The sequence below is a fragment of the Pantherophis guttatus genome, chromosome 8 (genome assembly GCF_059756535.1).
Source record: "Pantherophis guttatus breed Tessera chromosome 8, ASM5975653v1, whole genome shotgun sequence".
Taxonomy (NCBI): Eukaryota; Metazoa; Chordata; class Lepidosauria; order Squamata; family Colubridae; genus Pantherophis; species Pantherophis guttatus.
The window spans coordinates 14,876,009-14,902,073 of record NC_142070.1 but is presented as its reverse complement, the minus strand read 5'-3'; the positions used below and the strand labels follow the sequence as shown (position 1 = coordinate 14,902,073).

Here is a 26,065-nt window from a genome sequence, read left to right as displayed (position 1 = left end):
AGGGTGTCTGTGTTTGCATCTGTGCATGGGATCTCTCCCAGATCTTTTTAGAAGGCCTATCTGGAATTTCGACCTCAGGGAAGCTTCTGTTCCATAAAACCCACAGAGTTGATCCCTCCAGTTCCCTCGGAAGGGTGTGATTTGTGAAGCCATGCCACCTCCCGTCGTCACTCTGACCGGGTGTTCTCCCTTTTTGTGTCCTTTCAAGCAAAGTAACTCAGCGGTCAAGCTTAAAGAAGATATGAAAAAGAATGCCGTCCTGTCCCCGAGCAGACAGAAGGGATCCTGTCACCACCGGAGGTTGTTTGGCGCTAGTCTTCAGGAAATGCAGCAAGAAGGGCTGAGCAAGTGTGGCATCCCAACAGTAGTGTGGGATATTGTAGAATATCTGTCTTGGCACGGTAAGCTATTAGCAAGTTCTTTTAAAAAATAAAAGGAAAACGTGTATTTCTAAGCTAAGATTTCCCAACCTTGGTCACTTTAAGCGGGGTGGACTTCAACTCCCAGAATTCCCCAGCCAGCATGCTGGCTGGGGAATTCTGGGAGTTGAAGTCCACCCCTCTTAAAGTGACCAAGGTTGGGAAATCTTAGTTTATGCTGGCTGCGGAATTCTGAGAGTTGAAGTCCACCCCTCTTAAAGTGACCAAGGTTGGGAAATCTTAGTTTATGCTGGCTGCGGAATTCTGAGAGTTGAAGTCCATACCTCTTAAAGTGACCAAGGTTGAGAAACTATTCTGTACAAAGGGAATGCATTTTGTTTTGTTTCCACTTTTAATTTTGGTTAACTCAAGACAGCCTATTTTAAAAACCGTTCACACCTCATATTTTTTGTCCAACGACGACCCTGTGAGGTAGGTAAGACAGATTGGTCCCCAGTCAGCTGTCACCGATTTTCAGCCTGCTGTGATGTCCCGTCTTCTCCACGGTTTCAGAGGAAAAAACATTTTACTGGTGCCAAATGTTTTATGTGACTTATAAATCACAGCAAAGAGCAAAAAGTTCAGGTGGTTGAGAGAAGCTTTTCCCCAAAATGACGAAGACAACCAAAATGATGGAGGGGAGAAGGGGGCATGGGGCGTGGTCTTTGAACCCTTTGCTTTCAAAAGAGGCTAGAATCCTTGGGACGCCTTAGCTTAAATCCGTGTAGCTCAACCTTAACAACTTGAAGATATATGGATTTCCACTTCCCAAATTCTAGCTGGAGAATTCTGTGAGACTGAAGTTTATACAGATAGCCCCCGACGTACAAGCACAATTGAGCCCCACAACCTCTGTTGCTAAGTGAGACAGTTGTTAAGTGAGTTTGGTTCCATTTTACGATCCTTCTTGCCACGGTTGTTAAGTGAATCACTGCAGCAGTTAAATTAGTAACACCGTTGTTAAGCGAATCTGGCTTCCCTGTTGTCTTTGCTTGTCAGAAGGTTGCAAGAGGTGATCGCATGACACTGGGACTCCCTGGGACACTGCAACCGTCATAAATATGAGTCGGTGGCCAAGCCTCTGAATTTTGATCACATGACCATGAGGATGCTGCAATGGTCATAAGTGTGAAAAATGGTCATATAAGTCACTTTTTTCAGTGTTAACTTGGAACAGACATTAAACAAGGTATTGTGAGTCAAGGACTATCTGTATGTCTTAATATTGCTGAGGTTCAGAAATACAAGTAGTTCTTGACTTACGACTGCTCTCTTAGTGACTGTTCAAAGTTATGATGAACCCCGTTATAACCCAGTTCTGATGGCCACTCCCCCTCTGTAGTCATGTGACTGCATTTCAGACACTCAGCAACCTGTTTGCATTTATGGCTGTTTATGACACATCTGGATTGTGCCGGATTAAAGAAGACTTGAAATCAAACTTGTTTCTCTACAATATTTTCATGTTCTCCAGCAGATGGCAGACTGGGATTTCGGTTCATTCTGAACATTTGTTTTTTTCCCCTTGATTAACCTTGTTAGATGGGTGAAATGGAATGGAGAGATTGTAGTTCACTTAATGTGTAAATCAAGTGGGATTTGAACACTGGCTTTCGCATCTTAGAAACTGTTCTTCACTGTGGCCTCTGCTCCACTATGTTATTTATTAAATATAGTTACAGAAGTTTCAAGTCCTTTTCTAGAAGCTCTGAATATCAATGGCTTTGTGGATAGTCTTCTTTCCTTAGCTGTACAGGTAATCCTCGACTTACGGCCAAAATTTCTGTTGCTAAGGAGGCCATTGTTAAGTGAGTCGTGCCCAATTTTATGATATGTTCCCATGTTGTTAAGTGAATCACTGCCATTATTAAATGAATTTGGCTTCCCTCGTTGACTTTGTTTGTCACAAGCCAGCTAGGAAGATCACAGATGGCAATCATATGACCCGAGGAAACTTCCACCGTTAAAAACTGCATTTGGGTTGCAAAGTGTTCAAATTTGGATCACATAACAGAAGATTTTGCATGGGTTGTAAGGGTCATAAATCACTCTTTCCACTGCTGTTGTAACTTAGAATGGTCACTAAGTGAATGGCTGTAAGTCAAGCTGGCAGGAATAGCCAACACTCCAGAAGATAGGCTTGACAGAGTTGAACATTGGGTGCTATCTAACAAAATGTGAAATTCAATGGTAAAAAAAGTAAGGTTCTACATTTAGGCAAGAAAAACAAAATGGACAGGTATAGCGTATGTGGTATCTCGCTCAATAGTAGTAATTGTGAGAGGGATCTTGGAGTCCTAGTGGACAATCACTTAAATATGAGCCAGCAGCGTGCTGCAGCTGCCAAAAAAGCCAATGCATTTCTAGGTTGCATAAACAGAGGGATAGAATCAAGATCACATGAAGTGTTAATACCACTTTATAATGCCTTGGTAAGGCCACACTTGGAATACTGCATCCAGTTTTGGTCGCCACAATGTAAAAAAAGATGTTGAGACTCTAGAAGAGCAACAAAGATGATTAGGGGACTGGAGGCTAAAACATATAAAGAACAGTTGCTGGAATTGGGTATGTTTAGTCTGATGAAAAGGAGGACTAGGGGTGACATGATAGCAATATTCCAATATCTCAGGGGCTGCCACAAAGAAGAGGGAGTCAAGCTATTCTCCAAAGCACCCAAGGGCAGGACAAGAAGCAATGGGTGGAAACTAATCAAGGAGAGAAGCAACTTAGAACTAAGGAGAAATTTCTTGACAATGAGAACAATTAATCAGTGGAACAACTTATTTATTTATTTATTTATTTGTTTCCATTTCTATACCACCCTTCTCCAAATAGGACTCAGGGCGGTGAACAGCCAGAGTAAAAAACAGAACATACAAAATTTAAAAACAGTTTAAAATAATTAAATATTTTGGCCTTGCTTCCAGAGGTTGTGAATGCTCCAACACTGGAAGTTTTTAAGAAGAGATTGGATAACTATTTGTCAGAAGTGGTGTAGGGTTTCCTGCCTAAGCAAGGGGTTGGACTAGAAGACCTCCAAGGTCCCTTCCAACTCTGTTATTCTATTTCTAAGGACTATCTGTAGTTCTTTCGGAGATCCAAGGAAGGAAACTACTTTCTTTGAAGGCTCATTTCCTAATATTAGTGAGAAAACGTGTAGCATTGTCCGTTCTCATGTTAACTTCCTATGTGCAGTTTTTCACCAATGGGGCTTTAAAAAATGCAACTGTGCATCTTCAGCTATGCTGGCTCAGGAATTCTGGAAGTTGAAGTCCACAAGTCATAAAAGGGCCATCGTTTCCCCATCCCTGCTTTAGTGCTCTTTCCAACCTGCTCCTGAATGTACAGCCTGGATCTCAGTTTCCTGGTCCAGAAAGGTGGAGAGCACCTGGTTTTATGAGTTTTGCCATCATTTGTTCTATCTGCTTTTTTGTTTTTAATGCAGGCCAGGAAATCTGCCACTGGTCTTATCTCATTTTATGTATGTAATTACAGGTCTCGAGCAGGAAGGTCTTTTCAGGGTGAACGGTAACCTGAAAACAGTGGAACAGCTGCGCATGAAGTATGAGGGTGGAGACCAAGTAGATCTCGCCACAGAGGCTGACGTAAGCTCAGCCGCCAGTTTGCTGAAGTTATTTCTGCGGGAGCTGCCAGATCGGGTGATCCCTTCTGCCCTTTACCCCAAATTCATCCAGCTTTATCAAGGTGATGGTTTCTCATCAAACATACATCCTTACTGTGTGGTCTGCTACTGTTACTGTTGTTGTTTTTTTTAAATGATATATATCATTGCTTCTGACAGGATTCCGTAGATGCAATTATTTTGTAGAAACCCCTTTTGCAGAAATGGTGTGACCTATAATACTTCATATTCACATGAAAACAAAATTACAGGGGTGAATAAGTCTACCCTATACTTTATGTGGAACTTTAATTAAATAGAGTGATTGCTTTGGAGCAGCTTATTTTGATTATTGCAGATTAAGAAGCCTAGCAGCTCCATGGTGAAGCAGATAAGTTGTATTTAGAACAGCTCCCTCATATTTTTAAGTGAGCTCCCTTGTATTTTTTTTTTTTTTGTAGGCTTGAAATACCTCGTTACCCCAAAAATAAGACCTATCCTGAAAATAAGCCCTAGCATGTTTTACATGTGCGCCTAATATAAACCCTACCCCCAAAATAAGAGCCTTATTTTGCCTTAAGAGCCTGCGTGGCCGGCCAGCCAGCCATTCCATCTGGTTGCTGGTGGTGCCGCTGCCACAAGTCGAGGCAGGGGAAGTGGTGGAGCCTGCCTGCGGGGGGCCCAAGGTAAGCCGGTGCGGGCATGTGGGGCAGCTCCACCCGCTGCCTCGCAGCAGCACCACTAACACACCACACAGTCATCTGCCGCAAGGAAGCAGAAGAAGTGGGCCTCCCGTACATGGGGGAAAAATAAGACACCCTCGAAAATAAGCCCTAGTGCTTATTTTGGGACCCAAAATAAATAAAACCCAGTCTTATTTTCAGGGAAACACAGGTATATGCTTTGGAGAATCTGTTTTGTGTGAACTGTTTTCTATGCTAGGTGAACTGATTTGTTCACTTTACTCATACTTCACATTAAGTTATAATTTCTTATTAAAATTTTTTTAAAAAAATATTCCACAGTTGAACTGGTTTACCTTGCTATATAAGCAATAAAGAATAACTTAGAAAGCAGAGTTAATGAGCCACATAACATGCTAAACTGCAAAAGTCCAAATATATTAATATATTTCTACAGTATGTACCGTATTTTTGATATACTAAACCATGCTTGATTTTAACCATGGCTGAGCCATTGTGACCTGATTCTGATGCATACTCTATTATTCATCATCTGGAATGGCTGTTAAGCCCAAGCCAGACCAGTCACATTAAGGTATACAGTAACTAGATGCATCCATGTAGAAAATATTAAACTAATCTTTATTTTTCTACCCCTGGAGAATAATTTTCTTGGAAAGAACCTGCAGTTCAATTAAAACTCTTCATCTTCATTTTAATAGAAAAAAATATGTCACTGCTCAGTGTATTCTTTTGCAATCTTTCAATATTTTTCAATCTTTCTTTCAATCTCTTTCCCTCCTTCTCTCCCTCCCTCCCTTCCTTCCTTCCTGTATTTAACAAAATTACAGAGTTGGAAGAGGACTCTTCTTTTCCAAACCCCTACTCAACACCCTATGCCAGTGATGGTTAACCTTTTCGGCACTGAGTGCCAAAACTGGAGCACGCACACATCGGAGTGCCAGAACCTGGAAGAGAGCAGCTGGCCTGTGCACATGCATGCAGCAGCCAGCTGCTCTTCCGGGTTTCATCACATGCATGTGCGCCAGACAGCTGCTGTATTTGGGTTCCAGCATACGCATGCGCGCTGGCCAGATGGTCTTCGTGCGAAGACCATGCGTGCAACAGAACCCAGAAGAGCAGCTGGCGACAGCGCTCGTGCCCACAGAGAGGGCTCTGTGTGCCACCTCTGGTCCGCGTGCCACAGGTTCGCCATCACGGCCCTATACCATTTCAGACAAATGGCTGTCCAGTTTCATTTGCAAAATGTTGGAATTCTTTACGCTGAGGTTGCAAATGGCTGATCTCTCAGAATCCAGAACAACCTTGCAGTAAAAAAAATAAAAAATGGCCTTGTTAAGTGCTATTCTGGGCTGTCTCGCTGCTCAGCTTTCAGTCCTGCTTGTCCCCTTGTCCCCAGGTATGTTTTTCTGATAAAATCAGTGTCCAACTGTTTGGATATAGGCTTTGTTTCCATAAACACTTCATTCAACAAGACCTGGTTATGTATTGCACTACCCAAGTAATAACACTAAAGGAACATTTGCTTATGTAGTGTTTACAGAAAAAACAAGCTGTAATTTAGGAAGTGGGTTAGAGGACTTTTCCAGCATGGATTTAAAGGAAGTTATATTGAAGAAATGAACAAATGCACAAGTTCCGGAAAATCAAATGAACCATATATGCATCTTCTCTATACAAATTCCTTTTCAAATATAGCAGGCATATTTTATTGTGCATGTGTCTTTATATTTCCATTAAAATCTAAATTCTCATCAATGGCCTTGGTAGCTAGGGCACTCGCACAGTAGAAGGCTAACCACCAGGGGTATGTGTGTCCAGATTGGGAAATGCTGAGTTACATAAACCGTTGGTCTGACCAACAGGGTTGCTATCATGGACTTCTGCAGGAACATCCTGCTTATCAGAGGTGGTATTCAGCCGGTTCGGACCAGTTCAGGCGAACCGGTAGCGGAAATCGCAGGTGCCCAACCTCCCCGGCTCTATGCTGTCCTATTTAGGCATGTTTTTTAGCCCGGGCGCATGCGCGGAAGGCACACGGGCGAGCAAAGCACATGCGTGGAAGGCCGGGCGCAAGTGCAGAAGGCAGGCGTGCTCACAAACCGGGCATGCGTGTGCGCGAAGCAAAATGTGAAACCCACCGCTGCTGCTTATGTTTCCTTCCCCCTTGCTACTTTCAATGCAGACACCACTGTTTTGTTTATTTATGGCAAGAACAGTGTGCGAGGTGCAAACCCAGGCATCCTAATTTAATATTACAGGTAGTCCTTGACTTACGACCACAGTTGAGCCCAAACTTTCTGTGGCTAAGCTAGAAAGTTCTTAAGTGAGTTTTGCTCCATATTACCACCTTTCCTACCACCGTTGTTAAGTGAATCACTGCAGTTGTTAAGTTAGTAACATGGTTGTTAAGTGAATCTGGCTTCCCCATTGATTTTGCTTGTCAGAAGGTCGCAAAAGGTGATCACGTGACAACGCCAGGACAATGCAACCGTCATAAATACATGCCAGTTGCCAAGCATCCAAATTTTGATCACACGGGGATGCTGCAGTGGCTGTAAGTGTGAAAAACAGTCATAAGTCACTTTTTTTAGTGCCATTGTAACTTTGAATGGTCACTAAAAAAATGGTTGTGTAGGAGGTTAGCACCCACCCCTTTCCTAGAAGAATGAAATATTTTAGGAAATATTAAAAAGGCAGAATATTATGTTTCCCTGTATGAGAAATGGAGAAGCATGTTTTAAAGACAAAGCAGCTCCCACCTTCCTGCCACCCCATCCTTTGTCAATGGACCATCATCTGCAACACAATAGGACCCATCTAGCAACAGAAACTAACACAATAGGACCCATCTAGCAACAGAAACTCACCACATGGCACCTGAGAAGATTACATCAGCCAGCAAGGCTAGCTAAGTCCCCCACCCCCTGGGAGTCTGACATCCAATCAGGATACTCTTTCTGGGCCCCAGGAAATTCAAAGCCAGAGAGGACATAAAACCTGGGGACTCACTGTGTCTCGCCCCTTTTCTGTTCAGGAACTCAAAGCATGTGATCCTGTCTACCATTAAACTATCTTTCCAAGCAGTCTCCATGTTTCCAGTGTCTTTTTCCCCACTTGGAGCTGAACCCAGAAGGATATTTTTTCTAACAGTTGTAAGTCAAGAACTACTTGTATATGGGAAAGCCAAGCTAGAATAACTTTTTCAGCATATCAGGGTTAAGAAATCTTAGTTTTAAGTGTGAAGTGGACCAGAATAATAGACTTCCCATATTTCCGTAAGCTCAGATTTCCTCTTTTATTTCTTCAAAGTTTAGAAAGAAATGAGTTTTTTTTCCCATTGTTGGACTGATCTTACTTCCTTAAGCAAGAGCCAAAATACATGTTGCAAACATGCCAGTTAGTTTAAGGATACCAAGGTCAGGTTGGCACACAATGCTGGTGGTTTTTTCTTAGCAGAATGTATGAACCAAATGAGTGTTTGTTTATCAAACTTGCACATCACTCACCTACCAGTGACTTTGGGAGGCTTAGCATTTCGTGACACAGCATTGAATGTGACCCAGACAATTGTGATTTGGTCAAGCTAAGGCTTTCTGTAATGCCTGCACCAGGCCAGTGCACTTCACCATGACGATAAATTGTTTAGTGGTGAACTTTATCTAAATAATAATACAAAGACTCAATTATGAGCCCCGGGATCCAATCTGTTTCATAAGGAAGCAGGTTTTCTGGCTATCTGCCTGATTAGGAAATACTTTGGACAGCTAATTGCCTCCTACAAGCTCCCGCTGACTTTTCAGCTGATTCTGTATTTTTCTATTTTAACAAAGGCCTTTTATAATTTTGTGGAAAACCAGCCAGATGCTAATCTCTTTCAAGATAAAAGTACTTTGTAGTCAAGGTAGCTATAATCAAACTGTTTACTTGGTTTATATTGAAGAAGCTGGATTCAGCAGGCCTAGCTTCACCTTTTCATTTGATTCAGTATTCTGTAGAGAAGGGGTGTCCAAGCTTGGCAGTTTTAAGACCTGTGCACTTCAGCTTCCAGAATTCTGGTTGAAAAATTCTGGGAGTTGAAGTCCACAGTTAATGTGGATAAAAGAAAGGAATCATACAGAGTCAGATACATGAGCTCTAAAGGACCCTCTCTATTCACATTATTATAAGGGGAAGACGTGCTTAGATACATGAACTCTGAGGGACCCTCTCTATTCTCATTATTATAAGAGAGAAAAGTGCTTGCTTGGAGATTACATTAAAAGCAGCTAAACCCCATTAAGTGGTAATATATCTTCTGATGAGACCTAGATGTCACGGAAGGACAGCCAGATGGAATACATCTGAATGGCCCCACTGTCAGATACACAAAAAACAGACACAAGAAACAAAGAGTCACTTATTACCTCTTATTACCCAAGGACAGCAGTATATCTCCCATTAGCAACTACAAGCACTTAAGAAAGGTTGTCTAGCTAAAGATAATCTTATAAACTAAAATTAATGGTTTACCAATGGTTTAGTAATTAGGAAATGTGTCAATTATCATATGACAGGTGTGTGTTAGCCATATATGGAAAATGTATGATCTTATGTTAACCATATCTGGAAAATGCATGATCTCACCGAATCCTTTGTCTTAGAAATGTATAAAAACAGTTGTATCAGAGTTCTTTCCTGGTTCAAAGCTTCAGGTACAAATCTGGCTCTGAACCTTGCGCAATGAAACTCTCTGGCTGACCCAGAAGTTTGGTCCCTTCATTCTACAACACAGTTTTTAAAATTTGCCAAAGTTGGACAACCCTGCTGTAGAACAAGAGAGAGAGAGTGTAGGAAGTTAGCACCCACCCCTCTCCTGGAAGAGTGAAATATTTTAGGAAATATGAAAAAGGCAGAATATTATATTTCTCTGGGATAAGCATGTTTTGAAGCAGCTCCCATCTTCCTGCCCCCCCCCCCCACCCTTTGTCAATGGGCCATTAAGGCTTGGGCCAGTCTATTCTACATAACAAAGATCTACCTCCTTCAGGCAGAGCCATAGTAGGAATTGCGAAAGATAGGATTAGCCCTCTACACAATAGCAACAGAAACTAACACAATGGGACCCATCTAGACGAGACTCACCACATGTGACCATCAGCCAGCAAGACCCCCACCCCCTGGGAGTCTGACAACCAATCAGAGTACTCTTTCTGGGCCCCAGGAAGTTCAAAGCCAGAGAGAGCATAAAAACCCAAGGATTTACTGTATCTGCCCTTTTCTGTTCAGGAACTCAAGCCATGTGATCCTGTCCACCATTAAACCATCTTTCCAAGCAGTCTCCATGTTTCCAGTGTCTGTTCTCCCCACTTGGAGCAGAACCCAGAAGGATGTTTCTTCCAACAAGAGAGAGAGAGAGAGATGTTGCAATCAACCAATTCCCACTTTGATTCTCAACTTCCCCAGCCGAGGTTCTTTCTATGAACTTGAACTTCTTCCTTCCTCTGTTTCCCATTTCTGTTTTTCTAGCCCTCGTTTAGCATGACATTTGACCTGGCAAGTTACAGTTAACTCATACTGCACAGTCATGGTTTGAAGAAAATTTGAAGGCCATGGTTTAGGGACAAAATGCTAAGCAGGAACAAATGTCATGCCAAACTGCAGTTGAAGTAAAACAGAAACATAAAGTCATAGTTTAGTTAAGGGACTTCCTTGGATGATAATCTTCACATTACTATCTGTTCTCTTTTTTAAACAAATTCCTTGCAGTTCATTTTTGCTGCTTTTGTGTGATATGTACCACGGAATAGGTACCCATATTTTTCGGAGTATAAGATGCACCTTTTTCCCCCAAAAAAGAGGTTAAAAATCTGGGTGTGTCTTATACTCCAAATGTAGCCCTGTCCGGCTTCTCAAATGGAGGTTTCAGAGGCTGAAAAAAGCATCAGAAAAGAAGCTTCAGAAAAGAAACCCCCAAACAGAGCTTCAGAAAGAAAGCCCCCAAACAGAGCTTCAGAGGCTTTTTTTCTGAAGCTCTGTTTTGGAGGCTTTCAGAGGTTGAAAAAAAAGCAAGGCACAGAGCTCACAACCGAGGAACCTGTTGCTAAAATTCACCTCTGGGAACAGCTGATTGGGGGTATTCCAGGAAGCCGATCCACCTGCCAATCAGCTTTTTTCTTATTTTCCTCCCCAAAAACTAAAGTGCGTCTTATACTCTGAAAAATACGGAATATCATGTATTCTTTCTCTTTACAGCCAGCCAGAAGTGTGGTCTGGAGACTAGCGATTTAAGAGACCTTCTGAGACAGATGCCCGAGGCTCACTATTGTCTCCTTAAGTATCTTTGCCACTTCCTGAAACGGGTTGCCGAGCATCATTCTGAGAACAAGATGACTGTTTCCAACCTTGCTACTGTTTTTGGACCAAACTGTTTTTGGTAAGCTCTTTCCAGATTCATATTTTCTTTCCTTAGCTGAGGGAGTCTCCAGTTGTGGGACAGACCCGATGTAGGGACCCCATAGAATCACTGCTAGACAATGTACAAAATAGTATATTAGCATAGAGGCCATAGGGAATGGCCTTCCTTAAGAGCAGGGATGTAAAACTCAAGGCCCAGACAACTGCCCATTCTCAGAAATGAAAACATGTCAGACAAGCTCAGACAAGTTAATACCACTTTATAATGCCTTGGTAAGGCCACACTTGGAATACTGTATCCAGTTTTGGTCACCACGATGTAAAAAAGATGTTGAGACTCTAGAAAGAGTGCAGAGAAGAGCAACAAAGATGATTAGGAGACTGGAGGCTAAAACATATGAAGAACGGTTGCAGGAACTGGGTATGTCTAGTTTAATGAAGAGAAGGACTAGGGGAGACATGATAGCAGTGTTCCAATATCTCAGAGGCTGCCACAAAGAAGAGGGAGTCAAGCTATTCTCCAAAGCACCTGAGGGTAGAACAAGAAGCAATGGGTGGAAACTAATCAAGGAGAGAAGCAATTTAGAACTAAGGAGAAATTTCCTGACAGTTAGAACAATTAATCAGTGGAACAACTTGCCTCCAGAAGTTGTGAATGCTCCAACACTGGAAGTTTTTAAGAAGATGTTAGATAACCATTTTTCTGAAGTGGTGTAGGGTTTCCTGCCTAGGCAGGAGGTTGGACTAGAAGACCTCCAAGGTCCCTTCCAACTCTGTTTTTCTATTCTATTCTAAGCCCTTCCCTAGTTTACACCAGGATAAAGGGAAGGAAACACATTCAGACTTGCAGGAGTCTGTTGTTATAAAAACGATCCTGCCACTTATATGGCATTGGTTTCTTAGTCTGGCCTACCTGATAGGGCTGACAGGTACTTAGATAATGGCCTAATTGATCTTTTTGTGTGTCTAGCAGCTGTGTTTCAAAAATATTTGAATGCAAGCATTCCAGAGAGAAAAATAGGATTTTCTCATAGAACATCTCATTGTTTCGTAAAACATTATTTCATTTCAGGGGTATCTGACCCCAAAAGAACTGTGAATGGCTTATATTTTATAGAAGTCATATCCCTTTCCTTATCATTTGGGATCAGACTTAAAATGGCTAAACTTTTGTGTTTATAAGGACATATTGCATACTAGGGTAATTTACGCACTGTGTTTGTTTGAATTTCTTTTGATGAATAAACTGCTGCGATTTTATACATTGGTTTCTTCTCCTGTGATTATACATTAATCTCTTGCTCTTTTGGCACTATATTTTATAAATCAGGCGAAATCCATCTTGACTGTACGAATGCAGTTGTAGGATATAAAAACAATAAATCCTATGTTCTGATGCAAAAGACAGCAATATTTATACCCTGTTTCCCTGAAAATAAGACCCAACCAGAAAATAAGTCCTAGCATGATTTTTCAGGATGCTCGTAATATAAGCCCTACCCTCAAAATAAACCCCAGTTAAGATTGTCAGCCAGATGGGTGCATTTAGTACCATATTTCCCAAAAAATAAGACCTAACCAGAAAATAAGCCTTAATGCATCTTTTGGAGCAAAAATTAATATAAGACCCGGTGTTATTTTCGGGGAAACACGGTATTATCATGATGCTGTCCGAAAAAATAATGGCTATTTATTTATTTGATTTTTATCCCGCCTTTATTTCTTTTATAAGTAACTCAGGGCAGCAAACATACTTAATGCTCCTTTCTCCCCCTATTTTCTCCACAACAACCCTATGAGGTGGGTTGGGCTGAGAGAGAGTGATTAGCCGAAAGTCACCCAGCCGGTTTTCATTGTTAAGGGGAACTGGAACTCCAGTCTCCTGGTTTCTAGGTTGTCACCTGAACCACTAAACCAGCCTCTTGGTTTCCACTGGCTCTTTTCTGTCCTTGTTCAAAAAAAATTCAGTGGGGTTAGAATTCGTTTGCTCCTTTCACAATAAAACAAGAATCTTTTTCTTTGAGCTATTTTAATGCTGCTCTTAGTAAGTATGTTTGTTCCTTTTCTTTGCCACTCTGCACTGATGTTTTTCCTTGACCCTTGTGATTCCTTGTTTACAGTCCTGCGGAATCTGAAGAAGGTTGAGCAGTGGGCAGCAATGAAAAATCTCTCAGGGACTTTATTTGTGCCATGTGCAAATAGGGTTGTTGCTCTTATTTTGATATTTTCTGGCACAGTCTTTACTCTTTTTTAAAAAAAATAAAAAATAAAAAGCAAAGAGAAACGTTGAAAGAATTTAACCGGATGTCCTTTCCCCCTTCAGTTCTTCTAAATGGAATGCTTTCAGGTAGACTCTTGCAAGAGTTCATGTTTTGGCACTTTGTTCGTTCAAAGTGTGAACAAATAACTCAGTGATGGAAGACTTGTTTTGAATAGTTTGGAAGAGCTGAGGTGGCGTAGTGGTTAGGGTGCAGTACTGCAGCTACTTCAGTTGACTGCTAGTTCAGCAGATCAGCGGATCAAATCTCACGGCTCAAGGTTGACTCAGCCTTCCATCCTACCGAGGTGGGTAAAATGAGGACCCAGATTGTTGGGGGCAATATGCTATTTAGTATACTGTCTTTGGTGTAAGCCGCCCAGAGTCCTCAGAGAGAGGGCGGCATAGAAATATGAATAATAAAAAATAAAATAAAAATAAAAACAATTTTAGGATCCTACACAGAAAGGTTGGAGGAGAACTTAGAGAGCGTGTTTCTCCGAAAATAAGACCCTGTCTTATATTTTTTTGAACCCTGAAATAAGCGCTTGGCCTTATCGCCATGGGCTCAAAAGCCCAATTGGGCTTATTATCAAGGGATGTCTTACTTTGGGGGAAACAGGGTAGGAGTAATCAATGCTGAATGTTGGTACTCATGGTGTCGTTCTTTTGATGTAGCCTCATGCAATTAACTAATTATGTAGAAGTCTGTTGAATTTGTGTTGTTGTTTAGTCATGTACAAATCTTTGCAGCCCCTTGGACCATAACACACCAGGCCTCCCACTGTCCTCCACTGTCTCCCAGAGTTTGCCCAAATTCGATGTTCATTATGTTGATGACACTATTTAACCATCTCATCCTCCGTTGTCCCCTTCTCCTTTTGCCTTCAATCTTTCCCAACACCAGGGTCTTTTCCAATGAATCCCCTCTCACCTTCAAGCTCAACCTAGAACTGAAAATTCTGTTATTTATTTATTTGTTTTTATATAGACCCTTAATTATGCTCACTTCTTGCAAAACTATCATTGCCGTCTTTAAACCTTCCTTTACAAGCAGCAAACGTTTGCTTTGAGTATATGTGGCAAAATAATCACTCTGGGCAAATAAAATAATGAAATTATTCAGGAATAATTTTAATGGAGTATTTTAATGGAGTAGGTTCTAAGTATTTGGTTTTAGAAGTGATCTATTTCTGTGTCAGTAATTAGAGATAATTACCAGAGCTGATTTAACGTGTAATGACTGCATTTATTGAGATGGGGCAGTTAAAGGGAAGATTTATTATTATAGGAGCCTTGGTGGAGCAGCGGACTAAAGCGCTGTTAAAGTAGCACTTAGCTGCCAGCTGCCTGCAATTACTGCGAGTTCAAATCTCACCAGGCTCAAGGTTGACTCAGCCTTCCATCCTTCCGAGGTAGGTAAAATGAGGACAAAGTCAATAAGGTGACTTTGTATAAAAAAGAACACCGCTTGGGGGGGGCCGAAAGCCCTACTAAGCAGGTATGTACAAAAATATGAAGGCTATTGCTTAACGCATTGTAAGCCACCCTGAGTCTCTGGAGAAGGGTGGCATATATATCGAACCAATAAATAAATAAATAAAGATTTAAATAATAAAGCAGTGTGATTGGAAAAGGAAAGAGTAGTGGTGTCTCAGAATCTGAAATATGGGTTAAGCAATAAAATACAGTATCAAGAGGAATGTTTTTGGAGAACACAGGTTAAATGTCATGCTGAACTGAAAGCCAGCATACCTAGATGAAAAGAAATACAGGTAGTCCTCAAGTTATAACCCCAATTGAGCCGAAAATTTATGTTGCTAAGTGAGACATTTGTTAAGTGAGTTTTGCCCCATTTTACGAATTTTCTTGCCACAGTTGCTAAGTGAATCATTGCGTATGTTAAGTTAGTAACACAGTTGTTAAGTGAATCCGGCTTCCCCATTGACTTTGCCTGTCAGAAGGTCTCAAAAGCCGATCACATGACCCCATGAAATTTGATCATGTGACCATGGGGATACTACAATGGTCCTTCCTTGTGTGAAAAATGATTGTAAGTCATTTTTTTTCAGTGCTGTTGTAACTTTGAAAAGTCACAAAATGAACTGTTGTAAGTTGAGAACTACCTTAAGTGGTTTTTGTACTGAACAGCAAGTTTGGGATACCATACTAATTTCAGTCCACTGCTTACTTTATTTGGACTCAAGTTTTTAAGTTTATTTCTTTGTCAAGCATATATAAGATTACAGGTAAAAAGTATAAACATAATTTGAATACATGAAAAGAGTAAGTAAAAAGGAATATTAGGACAGGAACGGTAGGCACGCTGGTGCACTTATACACGCCCCTTACAGACTCAGAAGCTAAGCAGGATTGGATCTGATGAGTACTTGAATGGCAGACTTTGAGTGAGCATTAGGACTATAGGCAGGACTAGGAAATCAAAGAATTCCAGAAGAAATGATGGAAAACCTTATTGCTGGTAAGACAACTACATTGATGTGTTCATAAAGTTATCAGCGGTTGAACTTGATATGACAGTCATTCCCCCCCCCCCCCGCCCCCAGTTTTTACCAGAGATACAAGTAATTTAATGGCTGTGACAAGGATGAAATAAGGCAAGTAAGAAGAACATAATAACTTTTTGAAATGAAGTTTTAACCTTTTTAGCTGCTTGACTGACTTAAGACAAATCAATGCTATGGAAGACAAGTTGATGGACATCTTCTTCCTAGCGTATTCCCGCAAGTGCAGGGTCTGCTTTTCGGATCATTGAATGCCATTTTACACAGTCAGCTGCATCTCCAGGGCGCAGGCCCATGACTTGCATATCTTTGTTGATGGTGTCTTGCCATCTCTGTTTTGGGCACCCGAGATCATCCGCCATTGACTTCTAGTTGGTAGGCAGTCTTAGCAACGGTGGAAGGTGCTGCTCTCAGGACATGTACATACCAGCGGAGCCGGTCTTCTCTCACCTTCTCTATAATTGGTGCCACACCAAAATGCTGTTGAATGGTGTCATTTGTGATGTGGTCAAGAAGGGAGATTCCCGATATCCAACGGAGTATTCGCATTTCTATGGCATGGAGAGAGTTTTCGGTCCCTGTTGTTGCTGCCCAGCATTCAGTGCCATACAGTTCAACAGGGCGGATGGTTGTCTTGTAAATCTTAGATTTGAGACAGGTTGGCATCTGTCTGCCACATAACACACCAGTGAGTTCTCACCAATGCATCCAGGCTGCATTCACCCTTGCTCGCACCTTGCCACTGATGTTGCCATTGCCCTGGAGGTGGGATCCCGGATACTGAAAATGTCCCCCTTCTTTAGGTTTTCTCCACTGATTTGAAGCATTCCAGGGGTGGAATGGAGATATGCAAAATAAAAAGATGCAATGAATGGAGAAGTTGTAGTCTCTCTACTTTAATTTAATTAGTGGAGGAACTGTTTAAATGATTTGATCCTGCAGAGATCTAAGTAGCTACTTCCATTTAAGCAATCTCCTACAAGTCTGTAACATCTCCATTCCCACCCCACTCCAGGGGAAGGATACTGCAAAATCCCCATTCCCATTCCCACCCCACTCTGGGGCCAGCCAGAGTGGTATTTGCCGGTTCTCCAAACTACTCAAAATTTCCGCTACGGGTTCTTCAGAACCTGCTGGATTTCACCCCTGCTTTGTGGCCTGGAGAAGACAAAGGTAGATAACCCATGTGACCTCTGACCTCCGAAAGATTGTCCTCTGAAATGTTTAGCAATTACCATGTCAATACTGTTGGTTTTTTTTAAATGAGGGTTTAGATGAGGGTTGGCAGACAGTACAAGAAATAATTATACTAAATCGTCTTCATAATCCAAAAGAGAACCAGTCTGGTACGGTGGTTAAGGCACCAGGTTAGAAACTGGGAGACTGTGAGATCTAATCTCGCCTTAGGCATGAAGCTAGCTGGGTGACCTTGGGCCAGTCATCCTCTCAGCTCTGAAAAGAAAGCATAACAATTTCCATTTCTGGAAAACCTTGTTAGGAAAACTGCAAGGACTAGTCCAGGCAGTTGGTGGGATCAAAAACTGGCTCAAAGACACACACACATACACTTTCGTAAATGTAAAATAACCTCCAAGTGGAAGGTATGTATCTGCTTATGATTCACCATGTTGATTAAGTGGCACAACCTCATGGATAGCTTGGCTCAGAGTTGTTGCCAGTGTTAACTTGCGAAACAAATAGGAATTAATATACTAGTTCTCTTTTGTATATGTATGTGGTTTTATTTTATTTTATTCAAGACAAGGTTAAAATAGAAAACTCTGAAAAATCCAAAAAAAGGACAAAAAAAGAAAGAAAACACAAACAATGAAGATATTAAAAAAGGGGGAAAAACATATTCACATATTATCCCCCTAGTTGAATAGCAATAGCACTTAAACTTATATACTGTTTCACAATGCTTTACAGTCCTCTCTAAGCAGTTTACAGAGTCAGCATATTGCCCCCACATTTTACCGACCTCGAAAGGATGGAAGGCTGTATCAACCTTGAGCCGGTGAAACTCAAACTGCTGACAGTTGGCAGTCAGCAGAATTAGCCTGCAATACTGCATTCTAACCACTGTGCCATCACGGCGCTAATGAATACTGAGTAAATACATTATTGCGACATTGGTTCCCATCTCCTGTGAAACAGCCCCCCATCAAAATATTGAAAACTGGTAAATCTATTTGCAAATTATTGACCTGTCTTCTATATATTATATTAGTGACAAAATAGTTAACAAGAAGAAGAAGAATATGAAAATATTAATATAGTTCTCAAAGAGAGGATGTTGGCAGGAAGTCTGAAAAGGCAGCATTACATCTCCTCAGTTAATTGTCCTTTTTCTCATTTTGTGGCTCCAATCTGGGCAAATGTCTCAGCAAAATTATTTTGTCCTCCGTTTGCCTCCCTTTTTTTTTCATTCCTCATTTTTCTTACCTGTTGCAAAATTGCCAGGCATCTAATTGGGAAAAAAAGCAGCCCTGAGGTAAATACAAGAGCTTAATTGCACCCTAGTTTGAGCTTCGTCATATCCCTTAATCCTGTTTAATGATTTTAGTCATACTCCCATTTTTTTTTAGAGATAGTGCTGGACAATATTTAACTACAAAATGCTGCCACTCTGGTCCGTGACTGGACATGATTCACCAGAGATTATAATGTTTTACTTCCATGTAGTCAGATTCTTCAAGGTCTTCTAATCTAATGAAATGCCAGTGTGCTGTAATCCGATTTTGTCAGATTGGGTGACTCAGCGATTGGCAGGTGTGTTTTACAGGTTCGCACCACATTTGATTAGATTTAGTATAAATGTCTCTACTGGCATAGAGATCTAGATCTATGTCTTTCCTTGTTTCTTCTAATTTCCAAGCTTCTAAGACTAGTGTGAGCCCTGTTTCTTGACACACATAACTGACCTAATGAATACACTATAGGTAGTCCTCGAATTACGAATGAAATGGAGCTTGCCCATTCCATTCGTAACCCGAAGATCTGTGAGAGTGAATCTCGTTCTTTGAACAGGATCACTCCCTCCTTTCGCCCACGCATTCGCTAATAGAATAGTGCACATGAGGTATTTCAGGGTGGGGAAGGCCATGTGGCGGCCTACTGATGGAACAGGCCACCTGCCTAAGACCACCCAAGACATCCCCAACCCTCCTAAATACCTCATGCTCCCCACAATTGCTTTCCCCCCCACAACCTGCTGTGCCAGGTCACTGAACCTTGTGAAGGTCTAGCAAGCAGTCTCCTCTCTAGCCTCTAAGCCGCGTGCCCCTCTGCAGTTCCATTCAGGTCTCCGCAAACCTCACAGGTTGCCAGCCAAAATGGAGCTTCTGAGAGTTGAATCCGGCCCTCTGACACTGTTCAGCCCTCTGCGGGCCTTCCCCGTCCTGTTACAGGCTAAAATGGAGCCTCCGGGGGCCGGATCTGGCCCTCTGACACTTCTTAAAGGCTGATCCGCCCTTCAGAAGCTACATTTCGGCCAGCAATGTGCCGGTCGAGACTTCTGGATACCTGAACAGGGCTTCTGAGGGGTGGATCCGCCCCTCAGAAGCTCCATTTTGGCCACCAACGTGTAAGACAAATGTTGAAAGCCTCTGCAGTTGTTTGTAAGGGCACACAACTGCCACGGTGCTGTAAAATTCGTAGTTTTGGGCCTTGTTCGCAAATGCTAGGGGACACTTATCACGTAACTTCGAACATTTGCTAAGGGAACACTCGTAACCCGGGGATTACCTATACTCTAATCCAGTCAGCTAACTCTGGCAACTTGTCTAGAAGATGTTGGTTTTTGTTTAAAATGAGTCAGAACTCTTTAAGATAAAGCTAACTCACCCATCACCTATTACAGTGTTGGCGAACTTTTTTGGCACTGAGTGCTGAAATGGGAATGCGTGTGTGCTGGAATCCAGAAAGCTGCATGGTGCGCATGCGCACACCGGGAAGATTATCTTCCGGTTTCCGGTGCGCAGCTGGTCTTCCAGTTTCTGGCATGCATGTGCACGCGAAGACCAGCTGGCCAGTGCGCATACACACAACAGAAACTGGAAGATCATTTTACCAGCATGCACATGCACACCAGGCGCCTGCTCTTCTGGTTTTCGGCGCTCCTGTGCATGTGAAGACCAGCTGGCCGGTGCGCCACAACCAGTAAGAGCAGCGGGCTACGGCTTGCATGCCCGGAGAGATGGCTTTGTGTGCCACTTCTGGCACACGTGTCATAGGTTCACCATCACGGACCTATCAGTTGTGGTGTCCAGAGACAACTGAGAGGTTTAGCAGAGGGTTTAATTATTTTCCTCACTCCCAGAATAGAGATGAAGCCCCAAAAATAGCTTTTCTAGGTGTCCTGTCTCCTCTTCATTATTTCACCACCACATGGTCGTGATGGAAAAGCACCAGAACAGGATGGTTACAAGTATGTTCTCCGGTATTCAGTGATAGAAGAGCCAATCTGATCCACCACATTTGTATCTTCTATTTTTTTCATTTCTAAATCCAAGGGTGGGGAACAGACGTGTCGTAACAGTTTCCCAGTCTACTTTGAAATAACCGGAGTGACATAAACGTCTGTTCTTCATTTCTGCAGGAGAACTATTTACAGTTTCTTGCAGTCTTAAACTAAAGAGGACCTGATTTGGAAAGTAGAGTTCCAGTAGCATTCCTTGTAGCCATAAGCTGTGCCAGAATGTCTCTTCTTGTTCAAAAAAGAGTTATTCGTTATCCAGTTAGTGCTCTCTAGTTTGGACCCAAACTTCATAAGAAGTGAATTGGATTTGTTACCGGTGCCTGAAAGCAGTCCTCTCTTCTTTCTGCTCCAATTCCAATGAAAGGGAAATTGGCACATACTGAACATCAGGCAATCAATCAAAATCTACCTAAGCAGAGCAGGAATTTGGAGCTTCAAAAGGCTTTCTTTCAACAGCTGTACTTAGACTACAAAGATTCACTGACCGTGGCCTCCCAAGTGGACGAGATGGACATCAAACTTGACTAGGAAGATTCAGAAGAAACTTGCACAGCAAGGAATTGTGGTCCATTCCATTAAAAGCCACATTAGCTACCCTCGATATTAATATCGAGCCTTGGTGGTGCAACGGACTAAAGTGCTGTTAAGTAGCACTTAGTTGCCAGCTGTCTGCAATTACTGCGAATTCAAATCTCACCAGGCTCAAGGTTGACCCAGCCTTCCATCCTTCCGAGGTAGGTAAAATGAGGACAAAGTCAATAAGGTGACTTTGTATGAAAAAGAACACTGCTTAGGGGGGGCCGAAAGCCCTACTAAGCAGGTATATACAAAAGTATGAAGGCTATTGCTTAATGCATTGTAAGCCGCCCTGAGTCTCCGGAGAAGGGCGGCATATAAATCGAATCAATCAATCAATCAATTTTATATATATATATATTTTTCTTACTTCTATATATATATATATATATATATATTCTTACTTCTTCGTAGGATTTATGTGTGTTTTTCCTCTAGCCAGGTTTTTCCTACGTATCCAAGGTTTTTCTGCAGCCCTAGCTCAGTGGAATCACATCCACTCGATTCTGGGCTTTTTTCTTTTTGGCAGCCAGCAAGTTCTTGCTGTAGCAAGTCTCTCACCTGGCAGCAAGAACTTGCTGGCTGCCAGAAAGTAAAAAGCCCAGAATCGAGTGGATGTGATTCCAATGAGCTAGGGCTGCAGAAAAACCTTGGTTACGTAAGAAAAACCTGGCTAGAGGAAAAACATACACATACACACACACACACACACACACACACACACCTATATACCTACCTTGTGGCAGATATCTGTAGGGTTGCTACAGGATTTTCCATGTCCTCCTTGACAAATGCCTCCTTCAGCAGGACTGTAGAAAAATCATTTCCAGCAGGGACTAATTGTAAGATGACATCCCGATGGACCTATCCCACAGTCAAATATTCTGACTCCATTGTAGGAAACCAATACGTTGGATTTAACCATGGAAGTACTTTTTGTAGAGCTGAGATAGACCACCTAGCTCACCCAAATGCAAGAGGGAGGAGGGATCAGTGTTTACAGATAAATGTTCATAGTCTCAAATGTCCTTTTCTCCTTTTTTCCAGTATTTCTCAAGTTCTCAACCCGCTGTGTCCTATTCCTAGCTTGTCACTCCAAAATTAGGCCAGGAGGTATTACCGTATTTTTTTGGAGTATAAGACGCACATACCTTTTTTGGGGAGGAAAACAAGAAAAAAAATCTGCCTCTGCCTCCCAGCAATTTGCCTTGTTACAGCAAACAGACTGCTTTAGTTTCATTTTCATTTTCATCACAGCCTGATTAGCACAAGAAAAAAAAATATGCCCCCCAGCAATTTGCCTCCTTGCAGCAAACAGCGGAGGCCCGCACAGCAATAGACAATGGCAATCTCTGCAGCCTGAAACAGTCAACTGCTTGTGCTAATCAGGCTGTGCTGAAGCTGAAACTGGCTGTTTGCTGCAAGGAGGTAAATTACTGGGAGACAGAGGCCAAAGGGTGGGGGGCAGCAGGTGGGTGAGGCTACATTCAGTGTATAAGATGCACCCAAATTTTCACCCTCTTTTAGGGTGGAAAAAAGTGCATCTTATACTCCGAAAAATACGGTAACTCCTAACAAAATCAAGCACATTGCCTATTTTTTAAAAAAATGTTTAGCCCTGCTTCCTAACCAAGATAACTTCTGTTTGGATGCCTATCTCTGCTATAGAAGGTCCTTCATGATAAGTCCACTGTATTAAGTTTCCATAAGAGAGATGGTACAGGGTAAAGGTCTTAGATAAGGAAAGCGGATTTCATTAGAAAGTTGGGGAAAACTTTATAAAAAAGAGCCACTCAAAGGTAGGATTAACAATTTAAGGAGGTGGTAGGATTCCTCTCATTGGATCAATTTAATGTAAGGTTGGACAGCTCTCAGAAAGCTATAATGAAGGTTCCTGCTTTGATCAGGACAGATGTAATCAACAGAAACAATAATCTTGAGGAATAAGAGGAAGAGCCACAACCAAGCCAACCAGTGGTGGGTTCCTCCCGGTTCGGTCCGGTTCGGCTGAGCCAGTAGCGGTGACGATATGATGTCACCGAACCGGTTCTCCCACCCCCACCCCCCCACGTTATTCTTACCTTTTATTTGGTCCCACCCCCAATCTATTGCTGCCTCCTGAGTCCCAGCTGATGACTAGAGGCGAAAAAACTGTTTAAACTCTTGCCACGGGGCTTCAAAGGGCCGTCCTACAGCTGATCAGTGTTAAAAGCAAATGAGTCGGGTCGTAAGTGTGAGGACTGGTCGTAAGTGCAAGGACCTTCCAGAAATGACTCTGACCAGCTAGCCACGCCCACCTAGTCACATGACCTCCAAGCCACACCCACAAAATAAGCCATGCCCACAGAACCGGTAGTAAAAAAATTTAGAACCCACCCCTGAAGCCAACAGTCAGGTAAAAGAAATTTGAACCCAGAACAGGAATGTAATTTGAGAAAGAGTCTGACACATGACCCGCTGTAGTTCTCATGAAGGAAAAAGGATGAGGGAAAGCACTTCCAGACTTGCAAGATTCTTTTACTATATCCTTATTTTAAAAAGTAGCATTAGCTTATGTGTCTTTGGTTTCCAAATTAATCTATCTTGGAGGGCTGACATCAGTAGACTATAAAATGACCTGAATCATCGTCTGTTAATGACCCCATAATCCCTTGCGGGGTGGAGTCTGGGCAACTGAATGGAGCTGAGTGTTTACTGGCCGGATGCCCTTCCTGTCGCCAATGCGGAGTTATATTCAGCAGATAAATTCTCATCGTGCCCAGAGAGAGAAATATCTGCCTTTACCTAGGATCGAACTCACAGCCTCCTGATTGTGAAGCGAGAGCTTCACCTCTAGGCCACCGCACCACTCTATAAGATGGTGTGATGGTTCCTTTGAATTCTGTGATTCTGAAAGCATCATGTTTCTTCTATTGTGTATCTGTTCCGTGAGGTTTATCGTTCATCTCCCTTCCTCCGAACTATAATCTGTATATTTGGGTTCCCCTTTCCTTGATTCCATCCGCTTTGCTTTACTTTTTAAGAGAACGATTTCTCTATAAAGCACAGTTAGCAGGGAATTACACAGTCATTTTAGTATAACCTCAGATTTGTAGGGCAGTGGAGAAAAACAAGCATTGATTTAAATGCATCCAGGTTTTTGTAAAGGAATCAGGCCCTGCCATGCCTTAGACACGGGAAACCTTGCGATTTCAATTTAATGGAGTTGCGAGATTTTTAAAAAATGGAGCATTTATTTGTTTTGCCAATCTTATCTTTCATTCCTTTGAATGTAGCCCAGTCTGTTGTCTTGTCAGTTCTCCGTAACAACATATAGGTATTCTCCGTTTAATGGCCACTCGTTTAGCAACTGTTGGAAGTTACAATGGTGCTGAAAAAGCGACTTATCATTGTCCTCTCAATAATGAACATTACAGTATCTTTGTAGTCACATGATTGTGATCTGAATACTCAGCAACAAGCTGGATTTTCAACCGTCATGTGATCATCATTTGCAACCTTTCCAGCCAGCTTGCAACAAGCAAAGTCAATGGGGAAGCCGGAAGGAATTTGCAAGTTAGGATCACATGATATTTTGCTTTACAAGCCATCCGCTTAATGACGGCGGCAAAAGTTGTAAAATCAGGTGCAGTCTCATTTACCGTATTTTTTGGAGTATAAGATGCACCGGACTATACGACGCACCTACCTTTTTTGGTGAGGAAAACAAGAAAAAGAAATCTGCCTCTGCCTCCCAGCAATTTACCTCTTTGCAGCAAGCAGCAGAGGCCCACGTAGCAATAGGCAATGGCAATCTCTGCAGCCTGAAACATCTGAGAATCGGGAGGCCGAATCAAAGGACAATCAACTTGTGCTAATTAGGCTGTGCTGAAGCTGAAATGGGGCTGTTTCTTCTTGCTGCTTGGTGCAAGGAGGTAAATTGCTGGGAGGCAGAGGCCAAAGGGTGGGGACCAGTGGGTGGGCGGGGCTACATTCGGTGTAAAAAGACGCACCCAAATTTTCACCCCCTCTTGGGGAGGAAAAAGGTGCATCTTATACTCCGAAAAATACGGTAATCACTGCACCGCTTAAGGACAAATTCTCCAGTCCCTATGTGATCATAAGTCAAGGACTACCTGTATATCTTTTGGACAGGCTACCAAGTTGCACTTTGACGTGAAAGTAGCAATTGCCAAATCGGGAGTTCCTATCCATTTTAAAGGCACAGTGTAAAATTGCTCAAGTTACTACTGCCAAAGATTATCAGAGTAACTTACTTCTAGTGTTATTTGATAGCACGGAAGAACATATCCTCTCTCACTTCAAAATATAGCCAAGAATCGGAGCCTTCAAACTTAGAAGCTGCTGCCTATCATTTCTTGGAAAGTTATATGAGGCATTGAGCTAAAAATAAACAGATAAGGGCAGCGCCAGTGAAGTATAGCATCAGTAATATTCATGCTAGCTATTTTTTGTTTTTTTTAGCAAGTTGCTCCTGAGTAATTGGAAACAGTTTAACTAAAGCCTGGATGGCAAAGTATGACACCCTTTTCTTATCAAATCTTCTTTCCCCTTTGGATGAAATGTTCGCAAAGGGCATCTTGCCCAATCAGAATTATTGCGTGTGATGAAAATGTTTCATGAGCCAAAGAGGACACCACCCATTGTGCAAGAGTTTTCAGGCAGAAAAGAAAAAGGATCACTCACATGGTTAATTATATGGGAGATTAAAAGGGGGCAAAAAGCTTGCAACACAGTTTTTGTTTAAAGCAGCTTTCAACAACCAAAGTCTATTTACTCAATGGCATAACTCGCTTGATTTAAATTGGATTTGAGTATTTAGAATAGCAGCCGCTATGCGCTTATTAATAGCAGGAAGCGGAATTAAAAAAGATTTCTCTTAATAGGCTAGAAAATGTCCAAGAGAAAAGTACAAAGAACAGGCAACCTCAGAGGTTTTTCAGCCAAATTTCCACCAGCAGGAAGGACAATTTAATTGCAGCACCAGCAAACAGAGATATGAGATGATTTTAGGTGGCAGGGATGCTATTAGCCCTAATGCTGAACTGATGATGAATCTATTTCGGTTCTGTCATTGTCTGTA

General features: G+C 42.0%; 1 protein-coding gene across 4 annotated transcripts in view; it reads left to right on the top strand.

Moving 5' to 3' along the window:
* The window catches only part of FAM13A (family with sequence similarity 13 member A), a 150,938-nt gene that overhangs the window by 5,509 nt on the left and 119,364 nt on the right, over positions 1-26,065 (top strand). For 2 of the 4 annotated variants that reach the window (XM_087875130.1, XM_060686961.2), the window contains exons 2-4: positions 209-401; positions 3,918-4,127; positions 10,983-11,163. In XM_087875130.1, the coding sequence (XP_087731256.1) occupies positions 209-401; positions 3,918-4,127; positions 10,983-11,163 (584 nt within the window). Of the gene's footprint in view, positions 1-2; positions 402-3,917; positions 4,128-10,982; positions 11,164-26,065 lie in introns of all 4 variants that reach the window. The other 2 variants (XM_060686962.2, XM_060686960.2) reach the window with 1 other exon arrangement.